General features: G+C 32.4%; 1 protein-coding gene across 1 annotated transcript; it reads left to right on the forward strand.

Annotated features, from left to right (window-relative positions):
• The first annotated feature begins 2,582 nt into the window (after positions 1-2,582).
• Positions 2,583-6,400, forward strand: LOC139087692 (aminopeptidase N-like). The gene is made up of 3 exons (XM_070636581.1): positions 2,583-3,754; positions 4,371-4,411; positions 4,479-6,400. Exons 1-3 carry the CDS (start codon positions 2,621-2,623, stop codon positions 6,187-6,189), a joined length of 2,886 nt encoding a protein of 961 aa, XP_070492682.1. The 5' UTR covers positions 2,583-2,620; the 3' UTR covers positions 6,190-6,400.
• Positions 6,401-11,468: the final 5,068 nt, after the last annotated feature.

Genomic DNA, 11,468 nt, shown 5'->3' on the forward strand with positions numbered 1-11,468 from the left:
ACGATTAGTCGGCCTAATGTATAAGAGTAAAATTGACATTTGTGGAGCTTTCTATAGAATGTCAAGTTCAAAGCTGGATATTAAATCGACCAATCGAAGTATGTTCTACTTCCAGAGTAGATTTAACTAGTTAAATTCGACTTATCGCAACCTGGGAGGTCATGGATCACAATTGATCTGTACGACCAACGAAGTAAGTAAGTAGTCGGCTCCCCGAGTGGATTTATCTAGTGAATTCTAATTATGAGCCAAGTTCTAATGAATTTTAGTCCACATCATTGTATTTAGCTCATAATTGGCATGCAGATAGAAATAATCGCCAAAAGAGTCCAAATCAGAGCTTCTACTGGTCAATATCTTCCACTAATGATCCCTTCCGTAAGTTACCATTTTCTACCCATGACCTTTACCTTAGATTGATACCTTTTTCTGATGACTTCTTTCCCAAGTTGTCACATTTTTTAGATGACCAGATGACCCATTTGGTAATTTGCCACCTTCATCAAATAGGTAGATAGTGTCCTCTCTGTAAGTTGTCAACTTCCACTGACCCCTTCCGCAAGTCTTCATCTTTCGCTTATGACCTATTTTGCAATTCACAAATTCTGCAAATGGCTAGATGGACCCTTCGCAGCTTGTCAACCTCTAAAAATTACTGGATGGTCTCTTCGTAGGTCGACAACTTCCAAAGATAGACCCTGCGGCAGTTTGCCATCTTCCACCGCTGATTCCTTACGATCCCTTGCTTTTCACTTTTCAGCTTTCCACGGATTCATTTGTGGTTTTTCAAATAAAATTCCATTTGGCAAATTCCCAGCCAATTTATCTTCATTTTATCGATCTTAAAATGTAATTGACTAAGCCCTTGCCAATAAATAATGAACGTCATTGCCGAACGACTCATTCCGAGATTTTTCTGAGATTTCATTTTTCTCTCTATTTTCTATTTCCCGGGCAAACGGCACAGTCAATTGGAGCATGAAAATTGTTGCATTTATCATCGTTTTGCTTTCTATTCTGATGAAACAAGCAAGCAATATCGTTATTTGTTGATAAGAGAATTATAAATTAGAAATAATGTGAGTGAAAATGAAGGAAAAACTTTTTTAAATTGAGAACAAATGAATTGAATTTTTCATATTAAAAGAAAGTTTGTGATTGTACAGTTCAGTAAATAGAAAATAAATTGATTCTTGTTGTTTGAGATGTGACTGCTGCCTTTTTGATTGTTTTCAGGACATTTGAGTATTTTTGCAGTCCTTTCCTTCAACAAAAGGTTCAACTTTATTTCATTCTTGAATTCAAATACCGTTCTTGATCTTATAGATACTCAAAAGAAATTATCTTTACAGAAATCAACCTAACTAGATTGAGCCAAAATGGTATTAAATTTACCTGCTTCAAAGAACAAGAAAAGACTCTTTTTTTATCTGAGAGGTATTAAAGGTAAGCAACAAAGGTAAGTTCATTTGGACAGAAAATCTTTTCAATCATTCAGAAAAGATCGGCTTGAAATACCGAAGAGATTTTCATGCTTACCAGTATTGTGATGAAAAATTGAGAAACGTTTTTTGGTCAATGAATATTTAATGTCCTCAATCTTATAGGAATTCTTTAACAAGAACTGGATTTTGATTGGTTTTTTGAAGATACACATAAGTTTGTCAGTTTTGGCCAGAGCTTTAAGTTCACTTGGATTCTGTATGGAGAATTTGTCTCAAATCGAGTTGACTCAATTATTCGAGTTGATTGGCTTAATTTAGAACATCCAAAACATTCTACTCATGTAATAAACCATTGCTGTCATTGCTACTGTGATAAGTCATTTCTAGATGACATCAAAAGAGTCAACAGCTCTGTTTCCCTAAACAGCTACATCAGTAACCATGACTTTTTATTTACATGCTAAAAAGCTAACTACGTTAGTTTTCAATGATTTTTAGCTAAGATTTAACGACTACTGGGTTTAGCTTAATTGATATTTACAGATCTTACGTCTATTTAATATAGTAACACAAATGGAGAAGACTCCGTCATGGATCCTTTAAATCCTTTAAGTCTTTATCATGGATACATTTATTAATACCAAGCGGTTTGACTTCCGGTGAATGCCTCATTAACTTGGACATAATCATGCCATCAACTAGTAATAACGTATTTTTGTCTACTCGAGATCTATTCAAGATGGAGATTTTAAGGATCCGCATTGGAACTCTCTCATTCATTGCTATATCTCTAACAGACAAAGAGACCGCTTTTAGGTATCACTAATCTTTTTGTACCATGGAATGCAAAGAGCTCTTAGTTATGAAGTTTAAAGCTTTTTAACTTTATTTTAACATAAAATTTTGCAACCAATTTTTGATAGGGCTTCAGAATCTTAAGTGTCCAAACCTCATAAATCAAGAACAAAATCATAACAATACAGCTTATCGTAATAACAACCACTCCAATTATCTTCAATAAATTTAAAATAATCGCCAGCTTAGCTCTTGAGATTAACATTCTGGTATTATGTATTATCACAGTCTAGTAAGCAATTGATAAGATTAAACTCACAAAAAATCTTAAAACATTTAATTCAATTTAAAATTAGTTCAATTCAGCAACCCGTTCAACAATGAAGGGTAATCATATAGCTGCAATTTTTCTTCTAACAATATCCACAGCAATATCCAGCCCAGTTCCTCCGCCCACAAAGTTTGAAAGTTCTGAACTGCCAGACGAATTGCTAGACCAAGTTGAATTTAAATTTATTGACGGTAGAGTCATAACTGGAGATGGAAAAATTCCATTGAAATCTGACGATGACATTACATATCGTCTGCCGAACAATACGCTCCCTGTACGTTACGACCTTTGGGTAAAGACGGATGTCGAGAAGCAAATTTTCAATTTTCAAGGACATGTAAAAATTCAAGTTCGTGCAATGGAACCGACAGATTATGTAACATTACAATATCGAGACATTGTGATAGACCGAATTGATTTATTGAATGAGAATGGATTGACAATAGACGAGAATTTAACATTTGAATATCTCGAGCCATTGAGTCATGAATTTTTGAAAATTCATCTCGTTAATCCAGTCGACACAGATGCACGATTCACACTTGACATAATTTATCATGGTGAATTGCATGAGCCAAGCAATAATGGATTTTATAAAGCATATTACATCACAGCTAATAACGAGACAATATGGTATGCAACAACAAAATTTGAACCACATCATGCACGTCACTTAATGCCATGTTATGATGAACCAGCAATTCGTGCACCAATTGGATTACAAGTTCAACATGATAAGAGTTATAACACATATGCAAACATGCCACTCAAAAATCGTACTGTGGTTGATGGAAGTGATTATGTCATATCTGAATTTGTGGATACACCACCAATGCAAACATATTTACTTGCATTTCTCGTATCTGCCTTCAAATATGTTTCGAATAATGCCTCAGACGTTGAACAACGAATTTTTGCCAAACCACAGTCAATTGATGACGGTGAGGGTGACTATGCCGCAAGCATTTCGGATGGTATATTGAAAAAGTTTGAACAATTGCTTGATGTGAAATATCCATTACCGAAACTTGATCATGCTGCTATTACGCAATTTCCAAGTGGTGCAATGGAAAATTTTGGTTTTATAAGCTATCAAGAGTCGGCATTGCTGCTTAGGAAAAGCTATACGCCTGCACAAAATTTGACTTATACGAAGTACATTGCGAGGCTTATTGCTCATGAAGTAAGTATTACAAAACATGATAAATATTTACTTGATGGCTGTGGGTGTTTAATCTGTGTAAAGGAAAACAATTTTCGGAATTCAAATGGCGTGCATTGAACTTGGCAGGGGTGTAGGTAGTCTGGTAGGTAGCAACTTTTGTAGAGGGGTCAGTTCTACCCCCGGGCGTCTTTCATTGAAAATCTTGAATTTTACTCGAATTCTCGGATTAAGTGTCTGTATCCTTCCCCCTTCTTCCTTGGCTATATCCCAGAACCTTGTCATATTGAGCTACTCGGATCGCAATTCATTTTCACATTTAAATGCTCTATTTCAACCTTAAATCAGGTCAACTTATAACTGCACCGAATCACAGAATTGTAAAATTTGGTACATTGCCCAAAATCCACTTTATCTGTCCATAAAAGAAGCATCTGTGTATTGAACACAATTGTATTAAAACTTAATGTTTGCCCTAATTCACAGAAACATCAAAAATCTCATTAAAATATCACGAATATAGACCATAGATCACTATCATTACAATCTGCGAAATTGTCTCATATAATTTAAATATTTATACATCATTAAATGATCCTGGCCGCAAAATTAATTAAGCATTTTCCAATTTATAAAGGTTGCTCATCAGTGGTTTGGTAACACGGTATCCCCGCAATGGTAATAATATATTCTATCAAATATTACTAAAGATACAGTCCAATTCATGACCGTTATCAAATTACAGGTGGACATATTTATGGCTGAATGAAGGCTTTGCAACGCTCTATGAATATCTCATACCACATATTCTTTACCCAGAGCTTAACTTTAGAGAAGATTTTCGTACAGCATGTCTTCAAGCATCATTAAGAAATGACTTGATGACAAATCCAGCATCCGTTCCAATGTCTCATTATGTTGAGGAGCCAACGGCTATACGTGGACGATTTAATTTTGTATCATATCAAAAAGCAGGCACTGTGCTTATGATGTTCTTAGAAGCCTTCGGGATAGACATTTTTCATCATGGACTCACAAAGTATTTAATCGATAATTATTATGGAGTCGGAAATCCAACAAAATTGTTTACTGCTCTTCAATCATCTTTGGGTGACGAAAATCAATTTAATTTAACCACAGCATTGAGCAGTTGGACGACACAAGCAGGTTATCCAATTTTGCATGTTGAACGTAGTGGAAATAAATTGAAATTTAGCCAACAGCGATATCCAGCAGGAAATGGAGAAATTTATGCAATTCCACTTACATTTGCGACAAAATCAAATGCAAAATTTGATGTAAAAACAGCAGGTTATTGGATTAAAACGAAGGAAGAGGAAGTCGACGTCAATGTTTTTGGTATTAATGGAACAGATTGGATAATTTTCAACAACCAACAAGTCGGATATTATCGAATTGATTACAGTGATGATTTATGGCATGCAATCGCAGATGGATTACGTCATAATGTCAAAACAATTGATTTGATTAATCGTCGAATATTGCAAGAAGAATTAAATATTGGTATGACAGTCAGCAAGTCCATATCAGCATCAACAATGTTAGAAATATTAAGTACACTCGAAAACGAGCGCAGCAATTTAGTATGGAATGACGCAAATGTTAATATTCAATTTCTAAATCGTACATTAATGAATACAGTTGTGTATGAAAATTATATGGAACTACTGCGTGAAATTACAAAGCCAATAATCGATGAGATTGGATATGAGGCAACAGATTCTGATCCAATTGAAATTACACAGCTTCGATTGCGTGTTAGGACAATAAATTGTTATGCATTTGACGATAATTGCATGCAGCATGAACTAGCAAAATTAATTAAATATCATGAAAATGAGAATGTGAATCCAGCACCAGATTTCTGTACAGCATTTCGTCTTGCCGAACAGGATATTTACGATCACTATCTTAATGAATTAATCACAAACTCGAGTCTTAAAAATCGAAATTTAATTGCACAAGCAATTCATTGCACATTGAATAAAGATTATCTTGGCGTAATCATCACAGCCATTGAGGATGATAAAAATATTTTAACCGAATACGAACGTGGCAATATCACAAATCGTATGCTGACATCAAGCCCAATTAGTTTTAATGTTGCATTTGATTATATTAAAAGGAATGTCGAGAAAATAATTCTATTTAAATCACAAATTATTGCGGCAATTAATACACAAGAGAAATTCGATGAGCTTAAATTATTACTCAGTGAAGCACTTAATGATAAAATCATGACACAAGCGCAAGTTGATGAGATTAAAGATGCAATTGATGTCAATTTAAAATGGCAAGAGAAACATTTGGGTGATATTAGGGACTTTTTTAGATTAGATGAAGTGACTACATTGACAGCTAATGGTTTATTTGTGTCATTTTATCTTATCATTACGTCATTTGTTGTTATCAACTACTTTACATGGGGATTATAAGCTGGTTATGATTGTGTTAATAGACATTTAAGAATTAATTTATGGACGAAGATTTTATGGACATTTTCGACAGCAAAGAGCTATAATTGAGATAATTTTGGTGATTGTGATGAATTTTCGATGGGGAGCACCAGCTTAAATACCCCTTCGACAACCTTCCTATATACCGATAATTTATATAAAATAAAATAAGATTTATAACCTTGGTTAATTAATTGTTTGAATTAAATCTTGATTAAATCTTCATTTTGATAGTGATTAGACATAAATGATTGATGTGAGTATAATTGCTAAAGCATTTGATAATTGGAATTGTTAAGATTAGATTTCCATAGACAGGCCCTTAGATTATTGGCGTATCAATGGCAATGACGTTGTAATTGCATTCATTGTGATAGTTTGAGGAAGTAAAATGGGCATATTATGACGAAAAATTGTCAGGACAGTATCAAAATAAGGTACCGATGAACATCTTTGTCATGATGTGCCAATCGAGCTAGGAAGCTTTGGAAAGATGAATTTTAAGTTTGAGAATATGTGATAATTAATAACCATGAATTTCAGGTATATTTACCTTGAACTCTAACCATTGACTAGATTTTAATTGATTCTGTTGAATGGAATTTATCGTTCAACGCCTGGAATCGACAATGTATTTTGAAATTGTTTGAAGACCATTCCGAATTTTCAAGTAAGTTTTGAGTTTTTTGTATCAAAAAATTACAGCAAATTGAAAAATTTTGTCTCCATAAAGTAGGATGGCCAGAGGTTTTTCGCGAAAATATCGGGACACTTCTTAGTTTGGCACTATTGGAGTTCTTTTGGATAATTTTTAGTATAATTATTCATAATAACTTGCAGAAAAGCGCATAAAGTGCGCAAAGTAGAAAAGAATACAGCAGCAGCAGATGGCCACTATACCATAAAGGGATTTGATCTCAAAATCTCCTTAATAAATAAGCTCAAGCTACAACTTGAGTGTCCGAATAGCACAAGTTGATCGATTGATCTAAATCTGACACCAGGTCGACATAAATCTGGCTTTCAGCCAAATTCGGCACAAAATTGGCATAAATCTGGCTTACAGCCGAATTTGGCCCAAAATTGGCATAAATCTGGTTTTCAGCCAAATCCGGCATAAGGTCGACATTAATCTGGCTTTCAACCGAATTCTGTACCAAGACAGAGTTACCCAAGCTTAGAGTTGGATTTTTGATCGCTCAACCGATTTCATGGTAATAATTTTTAAAGTCATTACTCAAAAACAGACTCGAAATTTCAAATTAAACTCAAATGCATCTCAAAACAATTAAAAACAGACAGCAATTAAATATGTTAAATATTTAGAGACAACATCATCAGCCAATCTAAACTACAAGATAAAAAACCCATTTTAAATTCAAAAATATGCAATTAATTTAGGATAATAATAGAGCTAAAAATAATGACATGATTATTATAATAATTATGGTAACCACCAAAATATTCATATGTGATATTTTATTTATTAGAACAACAGAAAACCGTTGTTTGCAGTGGGCGGGCATTTTTGTGTGTGGATGGAAGCGTCGAGATTGTTATAATCATATAGACAAGTTTAGCAAGCGCGTGGCAAGCATAAACATATTTTCACGAGCATAAATATGCTGCAGAATGTGATAAAAAAGTATTTGCTATGTGGCAAACTTAGTTCTTGTCTGTGTCACAATACACATAAGAATCTTTCATTCCCAGATATATGTTTCAATGTTTCATGAACATCACTTGACTGTGGCGTATTTTTAATTACTCTTTATTGCAGTGTTTTAAGAAAAATTGTTCATTTGTTGGATAAAAATGAGTTTCTGGTTTTGAAAGTGGAGTTAAAGTCTTTAAAGTTTTGATGTGAGCTTGTCTTTCAAAGACATAAAGAGGAATATGTAGGCCAAATGTAGTATTAAGGAATATATAAGCCTGTTTTTGGTCGTTTCAAGATGTTGCTTTAGTTGCTCTGGAAATATAGTTATTGTTTTTTTCCTAAAACCGCAGTTTTGCGCCCTAACTGTCTAAAATTAAGCTTTCAAAAGTTTGATAACTTCAAATTTACTAGATAAGTGTACTCGTGAGAGTTGCTGTCAGCTTACTCTTTTGAGTGCTTTTGAGAGCAAGCTCTTTGCTTGTTAGGGCTTGTTTTCTAAAATTATACTGTGGTTTGCGGTTTTGTGGATTTAGTAATTTTCATACAAATTTATTAATTTTTACAATTAGATTTTTATGATTAAAAATTGAATAGAAAATGTCAAAATTTTCAATTTTATTTAGAACTTCGGTTTGTTCAAAATTACATGATCAAGTAAGGAGCTAGCACGGGCCCTTCACTGAGATATTTCGTCTCAATATCATGTAGTTATATATACCGTGTAATTATTATAATTGAAGATGGAAAAAGGGTGCAAAAACCACTATTTCGATCAAAAAGTACAGTAAAGCGTTTCTCACAAAACCACTATAAGGATATGGATCTAATAAAGTTATCAAAAATCATCATTAATTCCGAAAAAATCATGAAAATTGGATTATTTTTTAGTTTTCTTAAACACAAATTTATTTGAAAATGGTTAAGATTTTAACCTCGATAGTCACCAATGATCACTGACAATTGGAAAAAACAATTAGCTAGTGGTCAAAAACACTTTCCATCGTCGAATGGCTGATGACGAACAATGTTAGTTAAAGGCTTCATGGCATCCAAATGGCAATTTTTATGGCAATTAACATGATATTTGTCTCTAGGATACAATAAAGCAACCAATTGGCTTTCATGATTAATTTGTTTCGAATGGGCTAGGTAAATTCAAATATTTTCTTTGAATTGACTTTAAAATCCATCATCCAAAATTCTAATCCCTTGCACACTTTCAATAATTGCATGTATAAATTAGCAAGTATAATATTATGTTGATTGAAAATTAAATACAACACCAAATTGCAACATAATTTTTGTTTTATAATCAAATAATTACAGGAAAAAATAATATAATTAAACATTAGTTTCAGTCACAAACAGTTGAATTAGAAATTATTATATTTGAAAGCCTCAAAAATAGAAAACAGCCTAAATTGTAAATATCATAATGATGTGGTCATTTCAAAAAAAAAAAATCAGAACCAGAGAGAGAGAAATAATTCATCATAAAAAATGATTGTGCGGTTGAGAGTTTTGCAATTAAGCTTAATTTTAATTATTTACACTAGCAAATATAATATGATGAATGAATATAATATCGTGGTCGAATAATAATTAAAAGTATATATTTTTTTATGATCCATATTTTGCATATTAAATCTACGAAATTTTTAAAAAAATTAAGTAATTAAGCTATTTATCACATTATAAATTCATAATTATTCGCATAAAGTATTCGATTAATAATAAATTTAACGTGCGAAAAAAGTAATTAAAAATTAATTAATTAATGAAAGAAATTCTCCGTATTAGCATCCAAATATAATTGAGTTGTCACTGACAGCATCAAAGCTACTTTTTCTTATACTCCCTTAAATGCGTAATCAATTAAGATTTCCATTCATTCATGAAAATAATTATACGTATTAATTAATTATATTGAATATTTTTGTCATTGAACGTTAATGTGAGCTGTAAGCACTGCTATATATAGATATATTCAATATGCGCTTTTTTTTTATTTTGTTTGAGGAAGTCAGCTTTAAGTTCTTTGAGATTTTGTGGGAGTTTTTAAAGAATTTTATTAATTTGCTTTAATTTGGTGACAAAGACTTTTCATCTTAGTGCTGCTTAACATTTGAACTTTCAATCTATTGTCTTGAAGTTGTACGCCTAATATGACTAAGAAATTCTAATGTTTGAACCTACGCCTTATTTTAATTAATTACTTTATTTCTTTGGTTGTAGTGTCCATGGCAGCGTTTAAGAAATAAATAAAGTTGACTCAATTCTTCCAAAATTTCATTCATTTTATGCTTTTAAGGATTCGAGTGATTTCTTTCTTCTCAACTGATTCAGAAATAGCTCCCACATTATACTTACTCCTTTAGATAGTGGATATTACAACCTACTGTAAAAGGCTACTTGAACAGTGCGTTGGAAAAAAGAATTCAATTTACATCAGTAAAATGGGTCGAAAGTATCAATTTCATTGATTGCAAGACACCTTCATGTCTTACATTCAACATGGCAATGAAACGACGTTTTAGAGTTTACATAATGTTGTTGGGTATTGCAATCAATTTTCGATTTTACTTCAGTCAGGAATATAATGTAGAATTAACCCCTGACATCATCATAATGGCTAGAATTGGTCTAATTTGAAGACAAAAAAATGAAATTTGTCAAGTTGTGTCATTCAGAAGATCCTTTATCCCTTTTTTGTATATAAAACTTAAAGAGCTCTCTTGCTACACCCAGTCTCAATTTTTCATCAACAAAAAAATACAAATTCCCAATAAATTCCTCAAAAACAGACAACATAACTACATCCCCCTCTTTAAAACTGTCAATAATATAAAAAATATATATTTTATTCATTTAAATAAGAAAACTTTTTCACGTGATGAATGAATTTATAAAAACACCATTTTTCAATTCAACTCGATTTAATCGAACAGAAATCGGAAGGAAGAGAAATTTCCGCAGATGTTGTTGATGTTTGAGGTTTTCATTGTGCATAAATTTTTATTTTCTCTCTTTTTTTCTCATTTTTCAACTATATTTGAATGAGGCAAAAAATGTTGTTTCCCGTTGAATGAAAAAATTTATTCAATTCTAGAAGCAGAACTGAAGACTGAGACGAGCTATTATGAGTTTTCATGCAAATATTAATTTTCATATTCATCAATATCTATCTCTAGTTCCTGTAAAAAATTTCTAATTGAAAAGTTATCTCAGGATTGCATATAAATTGCAATTTTATGAAATGAATTTTAGAAAAATCAACATTTATTTTAGATTTTTAGAGATTTTTACATTGAAAGTTTATTGGGTCATTGGTAAATGACGTCATAGATTCTACTGATTGGTACAATAGATTCTATAGTGAATCGAAATTGAAGTGCCATTCAGCCAGAACATTATAACTTGCATTGAGCACAGTGTCAGGAACCCAATCTAATTGCAAATAATGTCCTCAATTTCTCTTACTTAATAATCTATGGTAAGTACCACACTCTTTACATCTGCTGTTTATAGTGAGCTTTCCAGAAGTCTCAGCCCCAACAAATTCTCGAGCAAGGCAGAGACTACCCGAGAAGTCTTGGGAACC

Source organism: Chironomus tepperi, unplaced genomic scaffold (genome assembly GCF_022539635.2).
Source record: "Chironomus tepperi strain 1889 unplaced genomic scaffold, CSIRO-AGI_Ctep_v1 contig_129, whole genome shotgun sequence".
Taxonomy (NCBI): Eukaryota; Metazoa; Arthropoda; class Insecta; order Diptera; family Chironomidae; genus Chironomus; species Chironomus tepperi.

What these genes read in the sequence shown, in the direction of transcription:
- LOC139087692 (XM_070636581.1), top strand. Translation starts at nt 2,621, where the DNA reads ATGAAGGGTAATCATATAGCTGCAATTTTTCTTCTAACAATATCCACA. An exon ending in CGAGGCTTATTGCTCATGAA is followed by an intron (nt 3,755 to 4,370) that starts GTAAGTATTACA and finishes CAATTTATAAAG; the next exon opens with GTTGCTCATCAGTGGTTTGG. An exon ending in AACACGGTATCCCCGCAATG is followed by an intron (nt 4,412 to 4,478) that starts GTAATAATATAT and finishes ATCAAATTACAG; the next exon opens with GTGGACATATTTATGGCTGA.